Below are 26,116 nucleotides of genomic sequence, written 5' to 3' on the forward strand. Positions count from 1 at the left end.
GATAGCTTGAAAACAAAATAAAAAATAAAACTTGTCAGTCAGCTACTCACACGACAGCTTCAGATAAAAAATGAGGAATGAACCGCAGTAACTGTGCTTTAACTGAATGTTTGCTTAACACTGCTTTATCTATAGTTTTAACTATAGTTACATCTCCAGTGTGGAGAATCTGGTGGCCCTGGGGAATTGTGCTTGCATTGGATCCACTCGACCTCCTATCATGAATTGTTAATGCATACCAGCATCAAGTTGCTCTGAGTGTTCACCTTTATCCTGTGATGAAACAGCTTTTATAGGATCGCCCTATCCAAAAGAGAGATGTCACTGAATGGTTATAAGAGGTAAAGAAAGTGGATGTATGTATTATTTTCTTGGTAAGACTTGATTATTATTAGCTGTTATGCTGAAAACACAGATCCTGTTGTTAAAAAAAGGATCCTGGCAGCACAATCATGAGCATTATTGTGACTTTTCCCCCTCAAATTTTAAATCAATAAAACACTTCTCACCTTGTGTCGCATGAAGTAAAAAAAGAAAAGGACAGCTAAATGACACGGTGTACTTACGTTGAAGTAGGTACTGTGGATTAATGGACCAAAGTGGAGCCATGATTGGTCACTTTAGTTGTTTACTGCAGTGTGATGAATGTTCAAAAATAAAGTATGATCACAAAGTGGTTGCAGTTTGAAAGCAAAGTGGTATGTCACTGCCCTTATCTCAAATAAGGACAGGCAATTATCACTTGACAGTTGAAGCACCTCTTCCTCGATGTAGTGTAAACAAATCAAGATGCGGGACTAAGTAGAATGAATTTAAGGACAGTGAAACTCATACAGAACCTGTTTCAGTATTTGCACATAAAATAAATCCATTTTCTTCTCATGTTTAGTAATGTCGGGTACAATCAGAGGCTTACATAACTTAGCCAGCAGGGTAATAGATGGTGTGGATGTTGTTGCTGACAATGAGGATAGTTTTTTTAATCATTTTTATGTGTGGGAAGGAGTGAGTTTCAGTCCAGTCTCATAAAAGTTCTACTGTAGTTGTTTTCATATGAGGATATATCAGTGCGCACAGGAGTACAGGTGAGTGCAAGCTTTGCAAAAAAAAGGAAAAAAAGGCTTAGGTCTGTTTTGTTAGTATGCTGAATGGCATGCTGGGAACTCTTTTTTTTTTAGATTGATATCTTGCAAGTCTTAGGATGAGACCTCTCAGCACGTTGAGAATAAAAGGAAGACTTAGACCAGTGGTTGAACCTTACCCCTTGTTCATCAATGATGTGATTAGTTTGTTGTGCAATGTTTTAATTGCAAAAAAAACAAAACAACCCCCCCCCCCCCCAGATGTATCTTTATGGTTAAGCTTGTATTCAACAAGCCATACCCTTGTTGAATACTGTGGTGAAGATGGCTGTATAAAGGCTGTATGAAGTCATAAATTAACAGAAAAGTACACCTCTGAGCTCCTTTATTCACCTACATTTATCAGCTGTTCTACAAATCTTCAAGAATCACTATATTACAGTAATGGTCCCAGTCGAGCATCCAGTTAGTTCTAAGTTTACTGGAAAAATGGGCTCATACACTGTGTGATATCGAATTGTTGAAACCAAGGCCCTTTTACCATACCTTGCCTATGTTTGGCTTTGGGTTTTCAGCATAAAACTAGCTGATCACCTTATAAGGCTCTCTAAAAAAAGTGTAATTGTATAAGGGCATTCAAGGATGGCAACGTTAATTTGTTACTTGGAAACCAGCACATTCCTTGTTGTTCTTGGGAAAGACATAAACACACTGTTCTGGGGGTGCTTAACCTGTTTGTCTCCATAATTTGACTTTAGTGTTTATACACCTGTGTATAAACACAGCATGTTATAAGTGGCAAAGGTGAGGTCTTTGTAACCCTCAAGAAACAAGCAGCTACCTTTCACAACAAGGCGGTGAGGGTTAGCCTTTGCCTTTAGCACATTAGGCTTCCCTGAGATGTCAATGATAAATATCTAATGTTAGATTAATAATATAATTTATTGTGTGTCCTTTACTCCCTTTACTGTTCAAGATCCTGAAGCGAACAGCAAAAAGCAAAAGGATCATTGCAGTAATGTCTGCACTGACACCATTGTTGTTTTGAAGAAAGCAAGATGATACCGCAAGCACTTAAACTTGTTCTCTTCATATAAAAAAGAATTTAAAAAAAGAAAAAGAAAACATGATTATTAATGTGTTTACTGGTTTTTGCTGCTCTCAAGTGGTCGAAAATATTACTACATATGCACAGAACTACATATGAATTTCCTCTTAGTTCCATGTAACTTTAGTTTGTAGGCATGTGTTCATTATCTTCTTAATTTCTATTCTCCCTATTAAATGTAAACACACTGAGCCATTATTGTTACATTGCTACCTCAAGACAGCAAATTTTTTTGAGTCGCCTGCCCAGACTGTGATTCTGATAATTTCCTGTTACACTGAAAATTATCCTATGTTGTAGTTATAAAAAAGACTTTTGATTTACACGAATATTATTATTAAATTAATAAAAAGTATAAATAGTCATATCTACCTTTTTGTACCCTTTTGGCGTTAAATAGTTAATAAAGTTTAAATTTAATCAAAGAAGGACAAAGAGGTATATATCGGTTACAATTCTCCCCAAAGAGTTAAATTCTAATGTCCTTTTCTGTGTTTGTTTTAAATACTTTATTTTTTCGCGATGACAAGAGCAGAAAGGAGAATGACGACAGTCTCGCGAGATTTTTGTTAGAGGTCAAAGTTGGCTTTTCCATGTGTGCATGTGCCTGTATGTGCAGGTTTACTACAGAGCGTTTCTGTGGGACTTAGCTACAGTTTCCCCGGTGTTCATATATGTTTATGAGCGTGGTTATTTAACCTTGTTTAAATATTTAGGAGACCTTTTTAAAGTTGGTTTTAGTTTGTTAAATTCTTCGCTAATACGCGCTAGCCTCGGCTTTTCAGCTGGTAGAGCAGATTGAATCTTTTGCAGTCTCTTTTAGCTGCTAGATCTTCTAAAGATGGTTTAGCGTGACATGTTTCGGGTCAGACCGCTGCTGAGTGCCTTAGTTAACCACCGACAGACGTTAAAGACAAACGGTAAGCCAACCTGACAGAAGCTATGTGACAGTATGTGCATTTGCAGTCTCCAGACTGTGGTTGGTTAGCTTCTGGTATCTTAATTCACTCATCGAACCAAGTGGAAACAAATGCATCAGTGGTAAACATATATATATTTATGTGTAGTATATTTGTTTGTGAAGGTGTTTTATCGCCACACAGTATAAATGTAGAAGGCATCACGAGTGTCTGTCCGATTTTTGCTATTTATTACTATTTTGTTTAGATTTATTACCTTTATATTGTCTTTATCGTACTTCCAATCTTAAAAGGCCTCTCAATCCGTGTATCACAGAACAGGGTAGTAGCTGTCACTGTTTAATTTCTGTGTTTCCTTCACAGGGGGTCTTTATAAGCCCCTTTGCACGATGAGTGAAGGAGGCATGGATAAGCAGACAGCTACACTGTTAAAAAGGACCAATGAGGAAAATGAAGACTCTGCTGAGAAGGTCCAGGCAGCTAAAAGGGTGAAGACAGATGGGGAACACGCTGAAGATGAAAAGAAATATCCAAAGAAGAAAGTGGTCCTGCTCATGGCGTACTCGGGAAAAGGATATTACGGGATGCAGGTATTAATAATAATAATAATAATAATAATAATAATAATAATGATGATAATAATAATACATTTCATTTAAAAATAGAACCTTTCAAAGCACCCAAGGACACTGTACAACAGATAAAGATACATTTATATTCTGCAGTTGTCTTGTTTTAAAGTTTTTCTGCCCTTTACCACACTTTTTTGATAAAAGCTTATTTCGGCTGCTCACATATTCATGAGTCGCTACAGCAGGTAGCTCCATGTGTTTCATTTGGCATTTTTTATGCCGGATGCCCTTCTGGGGTGGACAATAGAGAATAAATGTAGTTATATACGTTTATAAAAACAGATCTTAGGTGAGCCACACAGTAAGAAGGTCCTGGGTTTGACTCCTCCATCTAGCTATGGATTTTGCATGTTCTCCCCGTGTCTGTGGGTTGTCCCTGGGTACTCAGGCTTCCTCCCACACTCCAAAGACATGCTGTCAGTGGGTTTAGGTTAATTGGTGATTCCAAACTGTGAATGTGAGTGTGAATGGTTGCCTGCCTCTCTGTGTTAGTCCTGTGACAGATTGGCGACCTGTTCAGGGTGTTGCCACCTCTTACCCTATGACAGTTGGGATGGGCTCCAGCCCCCCATATCCCTGAATTGAATAAGCTGAAGAAAGTCAATGGTTGGCTGGATGAAACAGATCTTAGATATGAGACTGGTGGAAACAGATGAAGATCAGCCGCTGCCATCAGTGAATGTCATCATAATTAGTGGCAGTCAATGGCACATAGAAAACACTGGCCAATAAAGTGCAACATCCTTATTATTTTCATTATTTATTTATTTATTCCAGAGAAATCCTGGAAACTCTCAGTTCAGGACCATTGAAGATGATCTGGTTGCTGCTCTTATTAAATCTGGCTGCATTCCTGAAAACCACGGTGATGAGATGAAGAAGATGTCTTTCCAAAGATGTGCCAGAACAGATAAGGTATGTGCTCAGTGCACAATAAGAATTTACTGGTCAAAGCTTGGCCAACAAGGCAGATTAGAGGATATGTATCTTTACGTGTTATCTGTCTGTTAATGTTGTGCTGGTTTTATTTCTTGTCATCATGTAATTGTTAATAAGAATTAATTAAATTGTGTATTTCATTGTTAGTATTTATTTATGTGTTGAGTTATGTCGTTGACTTTTATATGAATGTATTCAGGGTGTGTCTGCTGCTGGCCAAGTGGTGTCTCTAAAAGTGAGGTTGATTGATGATATCATTGAAAAAATCAACGAGCATCTGCCACCGCAGATCAAAGTGCTTGGTGAGACACTACTTTATATTGTGAATTACAAGTCTAGGTTTTTGGTATGATGAGTACTGTTGGCATGAGTGTGTATGATTCATTTTTTTTCTCAACTTTTGAACCCACAGGACTAAAACGGGTGACGCAGGGTTTCAATTCTAAAAATAACTGTGATGCTCGTACGTACTCGTACATGCTTCCAACACTGGCCTTTTCCCCAAAAGACTATGATACCGGGAATATAGCAGCATTTCGCCTGGAACCAGAGACACTACAGAAGGTGAATCGCCTTTTTGCTCTCTACAAAGGCACACATAACTTCCACAACTTCACCTCTCAGAAGGCTCCAAGCGACCCCAGTGCCCGCCGCTACATCACAGAGATGTCCTGTGGGGAGCCTTTTATCCGCAGAAATTATGAGTTTGCAGTGATTACTGTGCGAGGCCAGAGCTTTATGCTGCATCAAATCCGCAAGATGATTGGCTTGGTGATTGCAGTGGTCAAGGGCTATGCAAAGGAGGAGGTGATGGAGCGGAGCTGGGGACATGAGAAGGTAGATGTCCCCAAAGCTCCGGGACTTGGCCTCATCCTGGAAAGGGTTCACTTTGACCGGTACAACAAACGTTTTGGGGGGGACGGGCTGCATGAGAAGCTGGAATGGGATCGCGAGGAGGAGGAAATCAAGGCCTTTAAAGAGGCACACATCTACCCCACCATTATTGAGACTGAGTGTGAAGAGGGCTCCATGGTCTGCTGGATGGCCACTCTCCCCATCCATGACTTTGAGGCCACATCTATTGAAGTGCAAGACGATAAAGTTAAAAAACAGGTATCCAAGAAGATACATTTATTTTAAAATGTTTTTTTAACATTGAAAATCTGTTTTTTATTTTTAAATATAATTGTTCTCTTCCTGCAGGATGATGCAGATGAAGGAAATGACTCTGATTAGGCCACTCTGCCAGCAGAAAGAAGATGCATCATCATGTGTTTTTTTTTTTTTGTTTGTTTTTTTAACTGCTGATACAGACATTTTCACTGGGATTAAATCTTGTTTCTTTTATACAAATGTTATTAACAAGCAAGTAATAAAAGCTTCTGTTCTTTAATGCAACCTGCTTGGTTTCCTAATATTAGTTTACCACTAAAACAACTTTGGATAGCTGGTTTGTTTGATGTTTCTGCAGTAATAACTGGCTGCCTACTCTTGAAAATAGACTCTTAATGCTACAGCGACATTTAAATTGTCAGAAGAATTGTGTACTACTGCATACTCAAATAACAACATCAACTTATGACGTTTCATCTCTTAATCAGTTTAAATCCCACATTTATGACTTTCTCTGATAATAGCAGTGAGCTGTATTTACAGGACTTTGCAAAAGTCTTGCCCCACTCCTCATTTCTTTATATTTTATTTTCAAGAAGAAGTTTTTTTAAAGTGATCTTCAGCAATAATCCTCTGGGCTTTCTGAAGGACTCTAAAAGTTTTTCTTTGGACACTGGTTGCTTTTTCACTCATTGACAGTTCTTTGAAGGAATCTTTTTCAGTTTGTTAAACTATTTAATGATGACCTATGGCTATGTGATTACTTAATGTGGGGAGGTTCAGGAAGAAATGTAAGAGAGCGCTGCAAAGCAAGGACGTGCCAGAAGAAAGATCAACACATCTGTAAAGCAAGCAGTACACAGGGGCGCCAAAACGACCCCAGTGCCTGCCACTACATCACAGAGATGTCCTGTGGTGAGCCTTGAAACAGTGAGTTGTTCTAAACAGATAATTATGAATTTCAAAATCTTATTTGGTTTTCATATGTGCCCATTTTCAGTGATATAACTTTTTCAACCGTCTCTTGATTTTGCCACATTTTTCAAGTAACCTATATTTGACAACAGCATAATAAAACATGAAATTCTGTTTTTGGTGTTCCACCAAAATCTTTAGTGTGCCCCATATGGAGGTGCCCCTGGCAGTATATTTAACATAGTACATCTGTCTTATGTGTCCTTCAGTCCACTGTCAGAAGTATAAGGAAAATCTAATTAATATTATAAAGCAAAAGGTTTTATAAGGGTGCCATATTTCTGGAAGATAGACGAACATCACTGAGAGGTTATGACGCTTCACACTCCATACCAGCTGGTGGCGGTAACGCACCAGTTCCTGCTTTATTACCGGCAGTAAACCTCAAAGAGGAAGCACCATCAAGTAAACATGGCACCGGCCAAAAAGCGCAACGTGAGTTCGGTAAAAACAGCAGAAAAGAGTGCAAAAAAAGCCAAAGTAGATCTCAGCAAAACTGTCGAGCGTATCCTCGAGAGCAGAAAGCATGCCAACGATGTTTTCGACATTCTCGAGAGCCTTCAGGTATAAATTTCCACACCTAAACATCCACGCTGTACTAAAACCTTGCCATTTAGCTAACCTTAGCATGATCACCGCTGGGCAGCTTTCAGTAAGTATACGTGTTTGTTTCCTTCGTGTTTGTGAGCAGGCAGAACAAGAGAAGGAGGTTATCAGCGCAGTCGCTGCGTGCAGCGAGCTGTTCTGTGCGCTGCTGGAGAGGAAGGAGCTGTTCTTGGGAAAGCTCCCTGGAGAGGAGGACGCATTGAGCGGTTAGTATACGATTGTAACCCGATTACCAACAGCAGTTCTGAGGTGGATGTATGCGTGTTGCTCCTGTCGCCATTTACCTGGGTTTGTCTGGTCCAGGGGGCTACAGCGCCGAGGACAAGTACCGGATATTTATGCGACACCGGTACACCAGTTGTGTTGAGATCCTGTTAGAGCACCTCAGCCATGAGCAGTATGACATCAAGGTGAGCTGTCTCTCTGTGACTTCTCCTTCCGTCACACGTTAATTAAACTTAAGAGAAACAAATTAATACATGTCTTCACTTTTTTTATCCACCTGACTGTTAGAACGAAAGGCTCACATTAGACATGTTTGCTGGGGGTTCAGTATCTATTTTGCACAGACGTGTTGAAAGTTTCTGTGTTGTACGGGAAGTTATCTTTTACAGTTTTGCATTGTGCAATTGATTACGTTGCTTGCAGTTCTTGGGGACTTGAGGGAGGCAATGATATTCATTTAAATAAGAAAAATACATGATTAGATAACTTTTTGGATACAGGAGAGTGCCATGTGCTGCCTGATGAAATTTGCTGCCGGAGAAGGACTGCATCCTCTTGAGGACTTGGACTGGAGTGAACATTACAGCTTCCCAAGGGAACTGATCCAGGTAGCATGTTGGCTATGATTTCTAGGATTAATAAGTATTAGTAATTTCTGTGTTCTTTTGGGTGACTTAAGTACTTCTTTCAGCTTATTACTCAAGGCAAAAATAGCTTTTCCCGAAAGATACACTTTGTCATTTGTGGCTCCTCCTGATATTTCTTTTTTCTTGTACTGCCAGGCACTGGTGGACAACCTTCTGTCTAAAGCTACAGACAATTCCCTGCTGATCTCCAGGTTCCAGGAGTTTCTCGAGATGGAGGATGTGCGCTATTATGTAATGAGCTCCATCCGGGACAACGTCGGCAAAGTCATGGACAAAAGCAAAGGGGTAGGAAATCATCACCTGTCTGCTGTGGATGCTTTCTTTCTGTGTTAAAGACATTATGGGATTTGCTAAATACTGCTTGTTTGTTCCTTCCAGGCTGTGGTGCCTGTATATCAGAACAATGTGTTCACACTCATGTCCAGCATCAGCATGCCAAACCAGGAGTCAGAGCTGACCAATTTTATGGTCAAACAGGAAGGTAATACTTTTTAAGATGTGATAATCACAGTGGGAGTCCCTCTGTCTTTTGTCGTGATGATAAAATGTCACTGCAGAGGGAGAAAATCCAGTTTGGGGACTTTTTTTTTTTTTTATAAGTCAATAATGGCATTTTTTTTCTCAGCCAAGCATGAGGACTGGAAAGCTGCCAAGCTGCATGTAAGTAAAATACTTTAAATCAAATCTTCACATTTCTGTTTGCCAACAAAAAGGTTTTCTGAATGCTATTAGATCTTCTGCCACACAGGAACATAAGCGTGTCTTTGAGAGGATGTGGCTTGGCTTTCTGAAGTATAAGGTAAGTAGATTAGACCAACAGTCTCTTCTCTGTTTTGTGCTCTGTGATATGTCTCATTAATGTTTGATGTCTGTATTGTAGTTGCCAAACAGCATGTATAAAAAGGTCCTGGTGATACTACATGACTCCATTCTGCCGTATATGAGCAAACCCACGCTCATGATCGACTTCTTGACTGCTGCCTATGAAATTGGTAAGTTATGTGTGTGCTCGTGGCTCTATGGTGACGGTACTTCACCATGAGGTCGACTGACATCTGTAACTTTTAAGGTATTTTCACATCTGGTCTGTGATAGTTTTAGAAGTCTGAACTGTAGTGATAGTGACTGTGTTTGAAATATAAAAGAATCCTAAAATTTAAATATTTTGAATTAAATAATTAATTTGGTACAAACACAACAAAAATGCTACAGTACATTGTCTACAGCATAAATGTAAATGCTCCATAAAAAACACAGGAAGATTTCATTATTAGAGTTACAGTGAAGCGATTCTTTAGCTTTGTTAGTTTTAGATTGATTAATGAGAATTTAACAGTGTTTTGTTGTTTTACTTACTTCAACTGGGATTATATCTGCTTGTGCATGGACATCAGCGAACACTAGGGGGAAGTAGTTGTTAGAATATTATTTTTCCAGTTCACTATAGTGACCTCTATAGTGAAATGCCCTCTGACCAAATTTATTGCACTCGGACCCAAGCCTAACCTCACGCAGAGTATAACGCGTCTGCGTCACCTGACTCGTGTATCTGTTTGTCTAGCTATCCTATAAACATGAAAAATATTTGAGAGCTTTGTGGATTCAAGTTGTTTTTATGTGACATGCTTTTTGGCGGGGCTGTGCAGTATGTACACTTTCCATACTGTAATTTTTTTTAAATGAACTTGAACAGCAGTTCTCCAAGCACTCTGAAGGTCTTTCAAAGTTTTTCTTTAGTCACTGACTGCTTTTTAACCTTTTTCAGTCCAGTCCATGTGCCTAATCATTTACAGAGGAATAACCAGTGTTGGGAAGGTTACTTTTAAAATGTATTCCGTTACAGAATACAGAATACATGCCCCAAAATGTATTCTGTAACGTATTCCGTTACGTTACTCAATGACAGTAACGTATTCTGAATACTTTGGATTACTTAATATATTATCATGCTTTTTACAACAGCGTGAATGTACTATTGCTGTGTGATTTATTACTATTACTGAAGGTCCGCGACTCCAAACTGTAGTAAAGGGACCTCTGACTAATACGGCGGGGTCCCTGTCGGCTCGTAGCCGAAAAATAGCTTTACTTTGTTGTCTGGGTCAACTTTTCTTATGAGAGACAGAGAGAGGCGTTGAAAGACTGCTCCAACGGAACTTATTGTTTTCGGAGGAAAACACGAACACGGTGTACAGTCGAGTCTTAATAGCTTACTTACAACTGGGCTCGTCAGGCACTCTTCTTGGCTGCAGTGGTTATTATTATATTTACATGCTTCCAGCTCCCGTTTTTCCTCGATGACACTCGTACCTTTCCACTCGCCTTTTTCTCCCTCCTCGCTCACAGACACATAACGTGTATAGCAGTCCATTCTCCTGCAGCACGGACTACACTGCCCATGAGGCTACATTCTTTAGAGCTATGCTTGTAGCATTCTGCCTGTTAGCTTAGCACAACAATAACAACAACAACAACAACAACAACAACGAAAAGGCGCTCTGTCACCCAGGAAACACACAGTCGCAGAGAGAGAGAGAGCGTGTCGCCCTGTAACCATGGCAACCGTAACGCTGCTGCCTGGAACAACAGAACGTAGCTGTCAAACAAAACCCAAACAGTCCTGACCCGCGACAAAATGAAACAGGAAAGTACCACAGTGTAATCCATTTATTTCAACAAAGTAACTGTATTCTGAATACCACCTTTTTAAACGGTAACTGTAACGGAATACAGTTACTCATATTTTGTATTTTAAATACGTAACGGCGGTACATGTATTCCGTTACTCCCCAACACTGGGAATAACAAACAACTTGGCAAAGAACCTGTTTTAAATTGTCTCTCTGCACTTTGTTATTAGCACCATGGTCACAAAAATAAATCATTTGTTGTTTTTTTTGTTTTTTGTTTTTCATTTTTGTAGCTGAATCTTAGAAAAATTCCATCAAAATGCTTTTAGCTGAAAACATGGCATATGTCAGCATAGCATGCAGTGTGTTCTTAAAAAATATTCAAGGAAACTGGACAAATGGAGGACAAAACAAGACATGGCAGGCTTAAACACCTATCCATGGCAAATGAACAGCATCTGAAAATCATGTCCTTAAGAAATAGGAAAAAAGAGAGGATGCAACAAAGACTTGACACAGAACCCAAGAGTCTCAGTGACATACGAGGACTTTCAGGAAGCCGTTTTTAAGGAAGCAAAACAAGGAGAAAAGGTTGAAGTATACTAAATTACACAAGAACTGGACTGAACGTCAATGTCAACAAATTTTATGAAGTAATGAATACAAGTTTTATTTCAAATAATTGTCAATGCGTATGGATGAGGTGAGTGTCTACATCTGTAAAGCACGGTGGAGGCTCTGTCATGGTTTGGTGTTGAGAATCTTGATAGAATTATGAGCACAAAAGTACCATCAGATGTTCAAAAATACTATTTCAGAATGTGAAAGGTGGAAAAACAACACTTTCATATGTTCATCTACAGCTTTGCTATAAAGTGATGGTAATCAGCAGGTTCTTGTCTTCATCGAACAGGTGGGGCAATCAGCCTGCTAGCACTCAATGGCCTTTTTGTCCTCATACATCAACACAACCTGTGAGTGAAAAGCACATTTTTTTTTGTCTCTTTTACTAGATCAGATTATTTACAGTAAAATGGGAGACATTTGATCACATAAATCAAAACCACGTGTTGTGTGTTTGCAGAGATTATCCTGATTTCTACAAGAAGTTGTATAATCTACTTGAGCCTTCTGTTTTTCATGTGAAGTACAGAGCACGCTTTTTCCATTTAGCCAATGTCTTCCTTAGCTCCAGGTAAGAATTCAGTCACATATTTCAAAATCCTTTTTTATTCATTTATAAATCAGATTCTGTAAAATGTTGGAACATTTAAAAAAAAAAAGAAAAGAATTCACTGACTTTTGAGTCTCATAAATCGATATTTTATTCACAATAGAACATAGCAAACAGTTTTAAGATTTTCTATGAAAAAAATTTAGAATTTAATGGCAGCACATCTCAAAGTTGGGACTGAGGGGAAAAAGGGTGGAAAAATAAGTGGTATTAAAAAGAAATTGCTGAAGGAATATTTTGTAACTAATTAGGATAACTGGCAACAGGTCAGTAACATGATGGGATATATAAAGAGGATCTTAGAGAGGCAGAGTTTCTCAGAACAAATTTGCAAAAACAGAGTCTTTAAATTTTACAGCAATTTCAGAATCATGTTCCTTGACATACAGTTGTAGGCTACAATACATAAAATAAAAAGATTCGGAGAATCTGGAGAAATCTCACGCTGAAGTCAATACTGGATAACCATGATCCTTGAGCCTGTCATGGAAGTGTAAAGTGTAAAGTAAAAAGTGTAAAAGTAAAGTGTAAAGTGTGCGTGTTAGTCCCCATAGGGAAATAGTTCCTCTGCATTTAACCCATTCACCCAGTGAAGCAGTGGGCAGCCACCAGTGCAGCGCCCGGGGAGCAGTGTGTAGGGACGGTACCTTTCTCAGGGGTACCTCAGGGTAGCTGTTCAGTTGAGTCGAACCCCGGACCTTCCGATCATGGGAAATCCCTGCATGAGCTTAGGTGCAAATCCAGAAATCATTGTCTATGAACATTGTTCACTGTGTCGCTCACAATTGCAGGTTAAAGCTCTGTCATACAAAGAAGAAGTCGTATGTGAACATGATCCAATAAAGCCGCCGTCTTCTCTTGGCCAAAGCTCATTTAAAATGGACTGAGGCAAAGTGGAAAACTGTTTTGTTGGACATGGACACCACATCCTCCGGATTACAGAGGAGAGGGACCATTCAGGTTTTTTTAGCTCTTTGTTTAGTCCCTGATGGTATGAAGGTGCATTGGTGCCTATGGAGTCATCACTGCTGAGAGCAGCGTGTGCTCTCATCCAGATTAAGTCTTTTCCAATTAAAGGCCTTGCATTTTTTTACCAAGACAACGCTAAACTCCATATTGGAGATGTTACAGAAGCGTGGCTTCACTGTTGAAAAGTCACGGCGCTGCACCAGCAGTTAGCTGTTAGAATCCTGTATCAGAAACTTATACCAGCCGCTGCTCTCCTCAGTTCCCAGATGTTTAAAAGAAAGATGATACTACGCCCTGTCCAGACTTTTTTGAAATGTTTTCCTTTTACTCAGTTTAAACATTTATTATGTTTTCTATGTTCTATTGTGAGTTTATCAAATCTGTAAATTATTGCATTCAGGTTTTTACTCTTTACACAGCATGAATGTTGTTTTGTGGGTGACCTGATGTTATTTTTATGAGCTTTGGCTGAACTATTTAAGCTGCTAAACAGACCAAATATAAGCGTCCTACTACTTAAATAATGAGCATGAAAGCTCAGGATCTACATTGCTAAAATGCATGTTCTGTTTTTGGTTTCCTTCAGTCACTTGCCAGTTTACTTAGTGGCTGCATTTGCCAAACGTCTGGCTCGCCTGGCTCTCACGGCACCGCCTACAGCCCTTCTCATAGTGCTGCCCTTCATCTACAACCTGATCCGTCGCCACCCGTCCTGCAGAGTCCTCATTCACAAGCCCAGCGCAGAAGATGGTGAGTTTCAGACTTTTGTAGTTGGGATCGGTGTGTTAACAGTCTATGAATTGTCTGTAGGATATGTGATAAATGTTTGCTTTTGTGTGGTGACAGAACCTTTTGAGGATCCTTATCTGACGGATGAAGAGGATCCTGCTCAGTGCCGTGCCTTAGAAAGCAGCTTGTGGGAAATTAAGGTGTGCAGGCAATAACTTTAGATTCCCAAATGAATTACCTCTGTCGCTGATGACAACTGACTTTTGAGTTTTGATATTTCTCATTTTTTTCTCTTTGGGGAAAACATGTTGAAGAGATGTCACAAACGATTGAAAGTCCAATTTAAGTAGAGGAGTCACTAAAATGACACATTTTCCTGTCGTCTTTTCTATAGTCGCTGCAAAAGCATTACCATCCAGATGTGGCTAAAGCTGCACTGCTGATCAACACACCTTTGTCAGAACAGGAGGATGACATCAGTGAGACACTAGAGGTCACAACGTATGAGGTGACGCTTCAAGAATTAGTTTTCCTCTTATTTCTGGTCAAATTAAATTTGGTTTAGATGAATAAGTTATTTCATTTTCTTTTTCACAGCTGATGGAAAAAGACCTGAAGCAACCCGAGATCAAGAGCGTCCCACTGGAATTTGAAACTGCCACACGGTTACTAAAAGGAGGGGGAGACGTGTTAGGACAGCACTTCTGTCTGGCATAAAATGAGTCAAAACAACGGACCACGTTTGCCTTGTTAGAACCTTTTTACACTCGTTCATCTTTTATCTCAAGTGCTTTTCAGAAAGTGTTGCCCAAATCTTCTCCATGAAAATTAGATGCTTTTTTGCTTTTTTAAATTCTATATTACTGTCCTCGATGTGTGACTGTTGTATGCCAATAAAAACATTTTCTAGAACTGATGGTCTTTGAAGGCATTGTTACTTGAAATCAATTATACACAATTTCAAGAATTCAAAGAAAGAATGTAAACAGGAAATTGTTGGTAAATGTTAAGCTATGCTAAAACTCAGGTTTTCTGCTTCCAGTTAAACAACAAAGTCATTCAGTGCGTATTTTCACTTAATGTGGCTGCATTTTGGTCCTCCAAAATCAGGCAGGAGATGCTCAATTTGTTATACTGTCCTGAGCAAAAATCTCGTCACCCCTCGTTATCTTTGGACAGTGGTTGTTTCTTTGCTCCGGTCCTTGTACCTGACCATTTTCAGAGGAACAGTTTTTTTTTCTTAAGCCACTTATCACTGCCCTTGTTTTATGAATCATAACACATAAATTTTTTTTAGTTGAATATTTGAAAAAAAAAACAAAGGAAATGTTATGATGATTTGCATCAGCAAGGTGTTCTTAAAGAGCTATTAGCCAAAAAACTTGGTATATCTCAGCATGGTGTGTAGTGTCAGGCCTAAAAAACGTATTTACAGCAGATGAACGGTCTTAAAGTCATTACTGTTGAAAATGGCAAAGCATCCAGCAAAGACATGATACAAAAGCTGAGAGATGCATGTGGCCCTTCAGTTGATGTGTCTAATGTTCATTGAAGTCTCATCAGAAATGGTCTTAGTGGAAGGGTGGCTGTGAAGAAGCCATTCATAATGCAGGGGAGTGGGGAGAAGAAGCTGAAGTATGCCAAATTTCACCTGATCTGGACTAAAAACCAATAGCAAGAAGCATTGAGAATCTATATTTAAAGTTTTTACTTCAAATCCCCATTGTGTCATGACAGAGGTACAATAGTGGGGGTCTATAGGCATGGTTAAAACATGGTAGAGGCGCTGTCATGGTTTGGGGCTGCCGACAGTGGTGTTGGCGATCACGTCAAAATTGATACATTCAGACCTGGATCCTACATGCAAAACCAGCTGGGGAAAGCTGGGAAAAAAAGCACACAATGGAATACTATCAGTCATGAATTGGTCTCCACAGAGCACGAACCTCACATTATTGAAGCAGTGTGGGATCATCTTGACAGAGAATAGAGCAAAAGCCATCCAACATCCAAAGAAGAGATGTGAATTTCCTCAAGAAACCTGGAGAGCTATTCCCGAAAACGACTTAAAGAAAAGAAGAACCCATATGGAAAAGAAATAGTAAAAACATATACGAGTTACTCATGAAAGTGGCCACTTTCTCATTACTTTCATATATTTTTTTAGTAAGTATACAAAACATACAAGTTTCATTATATAATTTTTCAAGGGATCTTATATGTGTTTTCACTCTTGTATGCTTTTCATACAAGTGTCATACAAGACAGATAAAAACCTTATAAGATTTATATATATCTTTTCCATATGGGAAGAAAGCTGCCTTAGAGAGTTTAGGCTGTTTGAAGAATAAATGTTGTCCATATGTTTGAGTTATATACTTTGTTTTTATTTCCATTGTACATGTTTCCTAATTTCTTAGCAAAATATAAAGAAATTAAGGAGTACTCAAAACGTTTGCACAGTTCTGTGTGTCATATCTTAAACCTACATTAAAACATCACAGTTAATTACACTGCAAGGATACAGCCAGACCTTATCGAGGGTGTTCTCCCCTCATACAGGTGAGGTTAAGGTTTGCCTTAGATGATCTTTTTCCGTCTGCTGTTCATATTTCATGCTCTTGTTAAGTTTGCCATATGGGCACACAGCAGGCCGCCAAGAGCGCTGTGAGAGAAAGATTCTGAATCATAACTGAATTCTGTTTCAAAAGAACAAGTCATATGAGGGAGAAGCGCTCCAAAAATGTACTGAGACACACGCCACATGCAACAAACCATGGAAGCTACGGAGTCCGCAGTAAATCCCTACAGTTTTGAAGATTAGAAAATCTATTTATAATTTTTGTAGGCTTCGCTTATGGTGAACTACAAGATGGGCATGATACTACCCAGCCAAACACGATCTTTGTGAAGAGGATGAGAGAAGCTGAAGACCATTTGTTAAATGGGTAAGAACTATGAAATACAGTCCTTGCAGAAGTTTTAAAGCATCATAGATGAAGGCGTTTGCAGTTTTTATGATGCAGCATTATATCTATTAGTCCATAATATTTGCAAACACATTTTTTTCAGCTCCTGAACAGTTGTGTACAACGCTAACACTTAACAGCCATTCACAGCTAACTTAATAAAATATAATTTCAAACAATGCAATGAATCCACTTCTAAATTCAGTTTCTAGTTCATTTGTCTTCTTTAAATGAGCTCTTATTACTTGTGTGTAAACAGTGAAGAGCTATTTGCTCAGAATCAATATGAGCTAAGTACATTGCCTCACCACAGTAATAAACTTAAATCTTTAGAGAAAGGGGATGGTTTTGAATTTAAAAAAAAATACTGTAATGGAATTAATTAAAATAATGGATTTATATATTATTTAATATATAAATAAAAATGATCAGGCCTGGATAATGTCACTCTCTCTGCCTTTGATAAATCTGCGACAGAGATACTTTGGCTCTCAGAGGTGGTTCATAGAGGTCTTTGAAGGGTGGGATGCTTTGCATAAATCTGTAAGACTCCTGAGCTCTGTGTGCTGCTGCTGTTGTTGTTGTTGTCTGTCCTCCTCCTCCTCCACAATCCCCTGCAAGGAAGTAAAAGCTGTCCAAGGTGAGTCAGCACAGAGAATCTGTTCAAGCATTTGGCCGAGGTTAGAGAAACAATGGAAGAAGAAGAAGAAGAAGAAGAAGAGGCCAGTTATTATTCTTTTTTGTCTTTGGTCATTAGTTTTTAACACAATGGCATTCATTTATTTTAAAAAAGCCACTTTTTGAATGAATGAATCAAAAAGGAAAAGCAAAAAGGAAAAAAAAAGAAGGAATCTGATCTTGTTAGTATTAAAAAAACACAAATGAAAAAACAGACAGTCAGACATTGGAGCATTTGTTAGTGTAGATTAGGTAGAGTCCAATAAGTCAAATCCCCTGAGATGCAAGCATCATTAACCGTCTCTACCCTGCATGTATCTGTGCTCTGTATGGTTAGTGTGAATGCAACACTCCAGTGTGGAAGTCAGTGTCTGTTTGACCAAACGCACAAAGCATGTCAACATAGATGGAGATTTAGTATCAATTAATATGAGCTGTTGTATTTTCCATGCCCCCCTCCACCATACCCTCCACACACTCACACACCCCTTCACTGTGTGTCTGTGCACTAATCCTCTCTTATGTAACCGAATGAAGCTCTCTCTCAGTGATAACACACACGCACACGCACATGGACACACACATGAACATACTAGTCAGTGCTTACATGTATATGTGGACGAACTTGTGCGGGTGGCAACGGAGTTCAACTGGAATAATGATTCATCGTTTAAAAATGTGGCTTTTACTCTCAAGGACTGAATGTGTTTCTCAAAATGAAAAAACAAGTTGCGTGTTGATTTTTTTAATGAAAGAAGATGAAGGATTTGTACAGTAAGTGTCAAAAGCTCTTTATTAGTGCATTAGTGCTTTTTCTCAGCAGCAGACCTTTCGTTTTTAGCTTATGCACTGCAACAATTTGAATTTTGCATTGAGAAAACAATAATTATGAATTATAATGAAATATTTGAAATGCTTTTTGTTCATGATGTACAGTTATTTGTCATTTTAATATCGATCAAACACACTATATGTTATTGTTTGTTTGGAAACATGGTGATTAGATGGATAGGTTTTTGAACTACTAAAGAATGCACATAAATATGCTCTATTTTCAGGTGAAGTTTAGTGAAACTAAAATATAAATCTGAACCAGACACAAACTACAAAGGTAGCTCAAAATCCTTAAGTATTCAACTTTAATAAATGACACCTATTGATGCTGGTCAAAAAGCAATAGTTCTTGATTATTCAATGATGCGTACATGCTTCTCTTTGTATATATGCTGATGGCACTGTTCCAGCATTGCACCGTCAGTGTGTGTGCGTGCAGAATATGAGGTTTGCATCATAGATTCACTATGTAACCTGCAGACTGGTGTTGCAGGTGATAATGCGGGATCACAAGTCCAGTGCTAATGTGGAGAACCTGCTGAGGGAGTCTCAGAGGGAGTTACAGTGGATCCAGAGACAGCTCGCCATGATTGCTGCCAGAAACTTGCACCATCACCACCTGCAGAGCAAGGGCAAGGTAACATCATACTATAGGCCTTAGACACACTACTGCTTTTATAGCTAAGATAAACTTTAGTGTGGAAACATTAGTGTTGACCTTGGTGTAGGATAAATGGCATTTACTAGTAGCTGATAAAATTTTAACTTGTGATTTGAAGTCAGTTTTAAGTAATATTTGGTAGTGATCTTATAAGATAGGATTAAACTGTATAAATTAATATACTCTCACTGGGCATTTCATCAGGTACATCTTGCCAGTATTTGGTCAGATCCTCTTTTGCTGGCTTAAATCTCCACCACATCCTAAAGGTGCTCCCCTGAACTGAGATCTGGTGACTGTAGATACAGTGAACTTACTGCCATGTTGCAGTGCAAACTTTTAACTGTGCAGACTTTATTCAGACAGTAAGCCATGCATTCAATGTTAAAATGTTAAATGCCTACATGGGAGTCTTCATTTATTGCGAGCACTGAGATTTGAGTGCAAAGAGTTGCATCTCTTGATTATCTTGTCACTGCTTACATCTCTTTCTTTTTGTGCTTTATTTGATCCCAACAAATGTACACCTGTCAGCAACATTAAAACAATTGTAAAGGTTTTAACAGCAGCAGACATACTACTGTGTGATTCGGGCACTTTGAATTGAATCCCCTTGTCCTAAAGAAAAATTATTGATCTATCAGGTAAACCACTTGTCCTCTAGAGGATCACTGGTGATTGTCACGGTCTGCAGAGACAGGCCGTGCGGTGGTGTGTGTGATGGACCCAGGTGCATACACAAGTGAGTAGACGGGAGTGGACTTAACAGAAAGCGAGCCTTTATTATGGCTGAAGACAAAGTGCATAAACAAAGCAGGGATGGCGTGACTAGACTATAACTAAACTGGGAAAACTAATACTGCGACAAACTAAGAAAACTCAGACTATGATGATCACTGCAAGGACTGACCGTGAAAACATGGAGGTGAGAACACAGACGACGCGACACAGACTGTACGAAACACAGAGACTAAATACACATGAGGGATGATCAGGGGAAGTGGATGCACACGGGGAACACAGGTGACACTGATAATCATAACAAGACACGGCAGGAGTGAACGTAACACTGATGGGAGATGGGCAAAGTAAAGCAGGAAGTACACAGAGGTTCAAACAGGAGGAGAGAGAGCACGGGGAGAACGCAGACATAACGGGCTGGGGAAAACATAGAATAAAGCACAAAGAGAGACGAGGGCTCATAAATACACAGAGGGGCACACAGGGGGTAAGAGTCACGAAGGGAAAACACATAAGGAACAACGTAACAGATCAACCCAGGAAGCATGGCCTAAATAAAGAACAAAATACAAAAATACATGAAAACTAAGAATACTGGGCCCACATGGCCCAGGACCATGACAGTGATTCTAAGTCACTGACAATTATGTCTCAGAGAAGACAGCATGCTTCTGAAAACACAATGGCACAAACCTGCCATTCTCATCTCCAGCTCCATATTTTTATATGTCCACACACACACACACACACACACACACACGCACACACACACACACACACACACACACACACACACACACACACACACACACACACACACGTGTGTGATCAAATCAAATCAAATCACTTTTATTGTCACATATATATTATAGTATAGTATACTGGTACCACTGGTACAGTACATGCGAGTGGTGTGATGTGTGTGTGTTTCCATATATATTTGGAAACACACACACACACACACACACATATATATATATATATATATGTGTGTGTGTGTGTGTGTGTGTGTGTGTGTGTGTGTGTGAGACAGGAGATAATGATAATGAAAAGCATAATTACCCTGTTTTGAAGTACTTGAATTACAGTTTGCCTTCAGTTATTTGCATATTTAAAGGAGCCAGTCTGTCCAATCCAGTTTCCATCTTTTCCTCATTCCCAGCCTCACAGGGCGTCATGTCATGGCTGGAAACCAGTTCACTGCAAGAGTAAATGTGCCTACAGTAAAGATGAGAACAGACAGCAAGCACGTGTTGCTAAGCAACAGCGTGGAGCAGTGCGTACATCCCACTTTCACCTCTCCTTCCTGTCTTTCTGTCCTGTCCTCTGTCCCATGTGTCTCTTTCATTCTGTCCTCCCCTCCGTACTCTTTGCTCTGTCCCAGCTAAACCGAGAACTAGTACTACATAATACATTGAGTGCCTGGTGCTGATGTAACCTCACTAAAACCTAATTTAATTTGAGCCCTCTCTCAGGGATTTAGAGGAGGTGAAAAGAGCAAATAGGATGCAAGGTAGGACTGGGACCAGGAACATGACAGTGTAGATTTTAATCCTAGAGAAAAGTTCCAAACCTTAAAATGCTATAGGTAGACATGGATGAAACAGAGTGGAGTCGAGGGTATAGTCTGAGTTTTTAACAAGGTGTTGATTCTGAGGCATAAAGGTCTACTTCTGTATTGTTTGTTTGTAGAAGTGGCTACTTCCAAATAAAGTCTGACTACTTGGAAGTCAGACTTTCTTGTAATGTTTTAAGTTGTCTTGAGCAATAGTTCTCAAGGTTTTATGAAGGTCTTTCAAAGTTTCTGTTTGGACATAGGAGGCTTTTTCTCTCATTTACAGCCCACTTCTTGTACTTGACCAGTGTTAGGGGTTTTTGTCTTTGTTTGTTAAGCCACTTAACACTGACTTATGAATCATTCAAGCATAAAAAGGGACCTATCTCAAGGGATGAACCAGTGATATGGCTACAGATAACAAACATTTTAGCAAAAAAATGATTTCTCTTGTTACAGACCCCCTTTCTTTCTTCCCATTTCTTTATCTAAATCTGTGAGAAATGCCAAAGATAACAGTTTGGCTGTAAAGAAGCCTTTCTGAACAAAGGGAAGCAGGGAGAAAAGGCTGAGGCATGCAAAATTACATAAGAACACACAGAGTCATGAATCCAGATTTTACAGTTTTTTCTGATGGCTTGAGCACATTTTTTGTAACTATTGGCTATTTTTGCAAAACTCTACACACAAATAAGAAAACCTGTCACCCAATCAGCAAAACATTGTAGTTTTCTTGTAAAAGCGAATAACCCTTGCTTAACTCTCCACACCTTTGTAAAAATTGTATTTTTGTATCCAACAGTTAACACAAGCCATCATATTAATAAGCACACAATGCACCAACTACACACTGATGGTATGAATAAAAAACACATCTGGCTTTTGCTTTCTCTGTGCACAAGGTAGGCTATGTCAGTTTGAGCTCATACTTTTGTCATAGATCCGTAAGCATAGAGGGATCCAAACTTCAAGTACTGGTGTTTACAGTTTTTTCTGATTGCTTAAGCACATTTTTTGTAACTATTGGCTAATTTTGCAAAACTCTTCACACAAATAAGAAAACCTGTCACCCAATAATCAAAACATTGTAGTTCTCTTGCAAAAGCAAACACAGCTAGACTAACTCTTCACACCTTCGTAAAAATGGTGTTTCCGTATCAAACAGTACACACAAGCCATCATCTACTAAGCACACAATGCGCCAACTGCACACTGATGGTATGAATACAAAACACATCTGGCTTTTGCTTTCTCTGTGCACAAGGTAGGCTATGTCAGTTTGAGCTCATACTTCTGTCATAGATCCATAAGCATAGAGGGATCCAAACTTCAAGTACTGGTGTTTATTCAAACACATCAAAACAAACACAAGTGTTCATTTCCAAGTATAGGATTATTTGCAATCGCCATAATGACTATATGGGTTACTTGGTCTGCAGTGAACATGCTTCCTCTGCCCCCAGCATCTGGTCCTCTAGCAATTCTGTAAAGTAACAATTTCAGTATTTTTACATCAATGGTATTGGTGTGTTTCTCATTGGCATATGGCAGTGCTACAAATCTTTGTGCGAAGTGACTGTACTCACCGATTCTCATTTCAAGATGTCCTTATGGTGCTTGCTACAGTGTAGCAGCTCGAGTTAGGCTGGACCCGTTGGCCAGCTTCCCTCAGGGTCATTCCACGGTTGATTACATGGTCCACTATTGTAGCTCTGATGTCATCAGCAATTCTATTTCTTACTCTTCCTACCCTTCCTCTCCCCCCTCCTCATCTTCCTCTCCCCCCTCCTCGTCTTCCTCTTGCTCCTCCTTGTCCTTGTCGTCCTCTTCATCCTACTTCTCCACGTCCTCTTCCTCGGCCTCCTCTACTTCTCACTCTTTCTGCTCCCTCCATTGTACTCCACACACACCTTACCTGTATTATAGTGCTTAGGCTGATTGCAAAGTGAACTAATTATCTAAAAAAGTTTTCACATGTGACAGTGTGCCAGACAGTTGGCAAAATAGTGTAAATAATGGCCTTAAATGTGTATAATAATAATGGATTGGATTTATATAGCGCTTTTCAAGGCACCCAAAGCGCTTTACAATGCCATTATTCATTCACTCTCGCATTCACACACTGGTGGAGGCAGCTACAGTTGTAGCCACAGCTGCCCTGGGACAGACTGACAGAAGCGAGGCTGCCATATCGCGCCATCGGCCCCTCTGGCCAACATTAGTAGGCGGTAGGGTAAAGTGTCTTGCCCAAGGACACAACGACCAGGACAGAGAGCCCAGGGATCGAACCGGCGACCTTCTGGTTACAGATATGCTTCCCAACCCCCTGAGCCACGGTTGTATAGTATAGCTTAGCTTTGCTAGGAGTGCGTTGATCATTTGGAAATTGAGTGTAAAGCAGTGAGTTGTGTTTATAGTTCTGCAAAAAGAGTGCTGTGCAGTGGATTGTAGCTACAGGTTTGCAAAGTGTGTGTTACAAAATGGCAAACTGAGTGCAAAGCAGTGTTTGTGCTTTTAGTTTTGCAAACTCAGTGAGTGGTTTTGCTATAAGTATTAATAGTTTTAGAAATTGTGCTATAAGAATCACAGTTAGGGTTTAAGCATTCAGTAAAAACTGTAAATCTAAGGTTTGAATCATCATTGATATGTGCAGAGGACGTCAGGAGAGAACTACAACAGTGAGTGTCTATCTGTAACATATGGCGGATGCTCTACCATGGTTTGGGACTGCTTTTCAGCTTGGAGATCTTGTTAAAATTGATGGAATTATTGATATAGGAAAGTACCATCAAATTTTGATCCATCATGTAATACCTGTCTTGAAAGCATCTCATTGTTAATGGCTTCATTTTTCAGCGTTACAGTATTCCCAAACACATACCTAATGCAGTAAAAGCATACCTGGATATAAAAACATACAGAACACTATGAGTGATGGATGGGCCTCCTGAGAGCGCAGACCTCAGCATTATTGAAGCATCTCGACAGATAAAGGAGCAAAAACAAACTAAAACAACCAACTTAACACAAAAACAAACAAAAAACACCCAAAGAACAACTTTAAATGAAGTTCAAGAAGCAGGAGGAACTATATAATCTTATGACTGCTTGAAGATATCACAGGAAAGCTCTCCTAAGTGAGTTCAGACTGTCTTGAAGAATAATCAGAATCAGAATACTTTATTAATCCCGAAGGAAATTATAGGTTACAGGATGCAGCACTCTAATGGCGGATGCGCACTTACAAAGGAACCTAAATACTGAATATTGACTTTCAAGCTCATTAGAATGGTACAAACTCTGTTTTTGCCTTATATAATGCATTTCCATGTGAGTTTCCACACACCTTTCAATAAATTGCTGCACATATTTCCCATTTTCCTACAACATTATAAAGAAATGTGGGGTGGCTCAGTACTTTTACACAGTGTTGTATGTTTCAGCAAAAACTCTTCATTTCTGGAAACATGTACGTATCAAGTGAGAAAAGCAGACATCATTACCTAACATCAAGATTATCTAAGATTATTTAGCAAATTACAGAAGACAACTTCTGAACTCAAAATATGAGCCTCACTTCACCTGCGAGGTCAGGTGAAGTGGACGATGTATGATGTAATGCCGTGCATGCCCCTCCAACACATCCCTCCTTTTTTCGCGTGCGTGAGGTTGATGTTTGGTCAATTGAACACATCCTTTGGATGACAGACGTAGTAAGAGAGAAAGGTACTGACACCAGTAGAAAGGTGGAGGTGGGGGGTGTTTGGCAGCGATGGTGAGAGGGTGCAGGAACTGTTTGGGTGCCAGGAAGGTGGCACTGTTTTTGGTCTCGCTGTTAAGGTGATAATCCAGGCCAGCCACGGGTGTGTGTGGACTAGGCAAGCTGTTGAAGCTGCAGCACGCACACACACACACACACACACACACACACACACACACACACACACACACACACGTGGGTTACGCACAGTGACGTGTCGCCTGCGCCTCCGCTGCCAGTCCGTGGTGTGACGGGAAGAAAAGAGAGACAATTCGGGACAAAAAAGATACTGCGTTTGCAGTAGGGACAGTGTTATTACCGTGGGTCTCTTTGCAAAACCACTGCACGCTAGCATCACTGTGCAAACCTCTCTAAAATAAATAAATAAATAAATGAACAAATAAATAAGTAACTGTATTAAAAATATAAACGGTTCTTCCTCAAAGGAGCAGTGGGCGAATTGTTTCTCTGAAAATCTTGGCTGGATTTCTTCCTTTGCTTCGTCCTTTCTTTCTTTGTTTTTGATCATATGTATCCACCTTAGGCATCAGGCAGCACGGATGCAAGTGTTTCACTTCCTCACCAGATGGCGACATGACAATAAATTTAAATTCCCCCTAGTCAAAAAAAAAAGATTACCTTCGGGGTATCCTGGCAGCTCGGTTGGCTGAGCACACGCCACTTAACCACAGTGCCCTTGGTTCAAGTCCAGCCACCACATGCTGCCTCCCTAATCTATTCTACTGTGTCCCTTTAGCGGGAGTCATCAAACAAAGCAGCAATCCACAGACGTCCCAGAAAATGTGATTCTTATTAAGCAGACTCTTGAAAGCACACAGCATTTGTCTGCGTGCTGATAAAGTTGGTAGCTATTAATTGCTGGAAAATGGGAGTGAAGCTTAACTGTGAGGGGTATAAAGAAGTAAAAAGCCCGTATTACATAATCATATGCTGTAATATCTTAATAGCTACCCACATTATCTGCTTTGGTTAATAAACAGTTCCCCCAGCCTCCAGTTGTTCATTAGTTTTAAATGGATAATGCACTCACTGTGCGTCAATCACCGCTGTTGTCACCGGTATTGTGCAGAAATTAAGCTCCCTGTATT

General features: G+C 39.6%; 3 protein-coding genes across 4 annotated transcripts in view; all 3 read left to right on the plus strand.

The window, feature by feature from the left end:
• The first annotated feature begins 2,808 nt into the window (after positions 1 to 2,808).
• On the plus strand, positions 2,809 to 6,002 carry pus1 (pseudouridine synthase 1). Its single transcript, XM_085358118.1, has 6 exons — positions 2,809 to 3,110; positions 3,474 to 3,700; positions 4,520 to 4,657; positions 4,881 to 4,983; positions 5,094 to 5,794; positions 5,885 to 6,002. Exons 1-6 carry the CDS (start codon positions 3,047 to 3,049, stop codon positions 5,915 to 5,917), a joined length of 1,266 nt encoding a protein of 421 aa, XP_085214244.1. The 5' UTR covers positions 2,809 to 3,046; the 3' UTR covers positions 5,918 to 6,002.
• A 1,178-nt stretch (positions 6,003 to 7,180) lies between these two features.
• noc4l (nucleolar complex associated 4 homolog) lies at positions 7,181 to 14,542 on the plus strand. Its single transcript, XM_085358119.1, has 15 exons — positions 7,181 to 7,333; positions 7,461 to 7,581; positions 7,679 to 7,785; positions 8,101 to 8,208; positions 8,383 to 8,532; positions 8,626 to 8,728; positions 8,873 to 8,907; positions 8,996 to 9,046; positions 9,128 to 9,239; positions 11,791 to 11,851; positions 11,962 to 12,072; positions 13,667 to 13,830; positions 13,927 to 14,009; positions 14,204 to 14,317; positions 14,407 to 14,542. The coding sequence occupies exons 1-15, from the start codon at positions 7,181 to 7,183 to the stop codon at positions 14,524 to 14,526; spliced, it is 1,593 nt and encodes a 530-aa protein (XP_085214245.1). The 3' UTR covers positions 14,527 to 14,542.
• A 4,247-nt stretch (positions 14,543 to 18,789) lies between these two features.
• The window catches only part of rimbp2a (RIMS binding protein 2a), a 67,476-nt gene continuing 60,149 nt past the window's right edge, over positions 18,790 to 26,116 (plus strand). For both annotated transcript variants that reach the window (XM_085358121.1, XM_085358122.1), the window contains exon 1: positions 18,790 to 18,927. In XM_085358121.1, the coding sequence (XP_085214247.1) occupies positions 18,790 to 18,927 (138 nt within the window). The remainder of the gene's footprint in view (positions 18,928 to 26,116) is intronic.

Source organism: Diplotaxodon limnothrissa, linkage group LG7 (genome assembly GCF_057381915.1).
Source record: "Diplotaxodon limnothrissa isolate DT_005_m linkage group LG7, D_limnothrissa_male_GT1.1, whole genome shotgun sequence".
Taxonomy (NCBI): Eukaryota; Metazoa; Chordata; class Actinopteri; order Cichliformes; family Cichlidae; genus Diplotaxodon; species Diplotaxodon limnothrissa.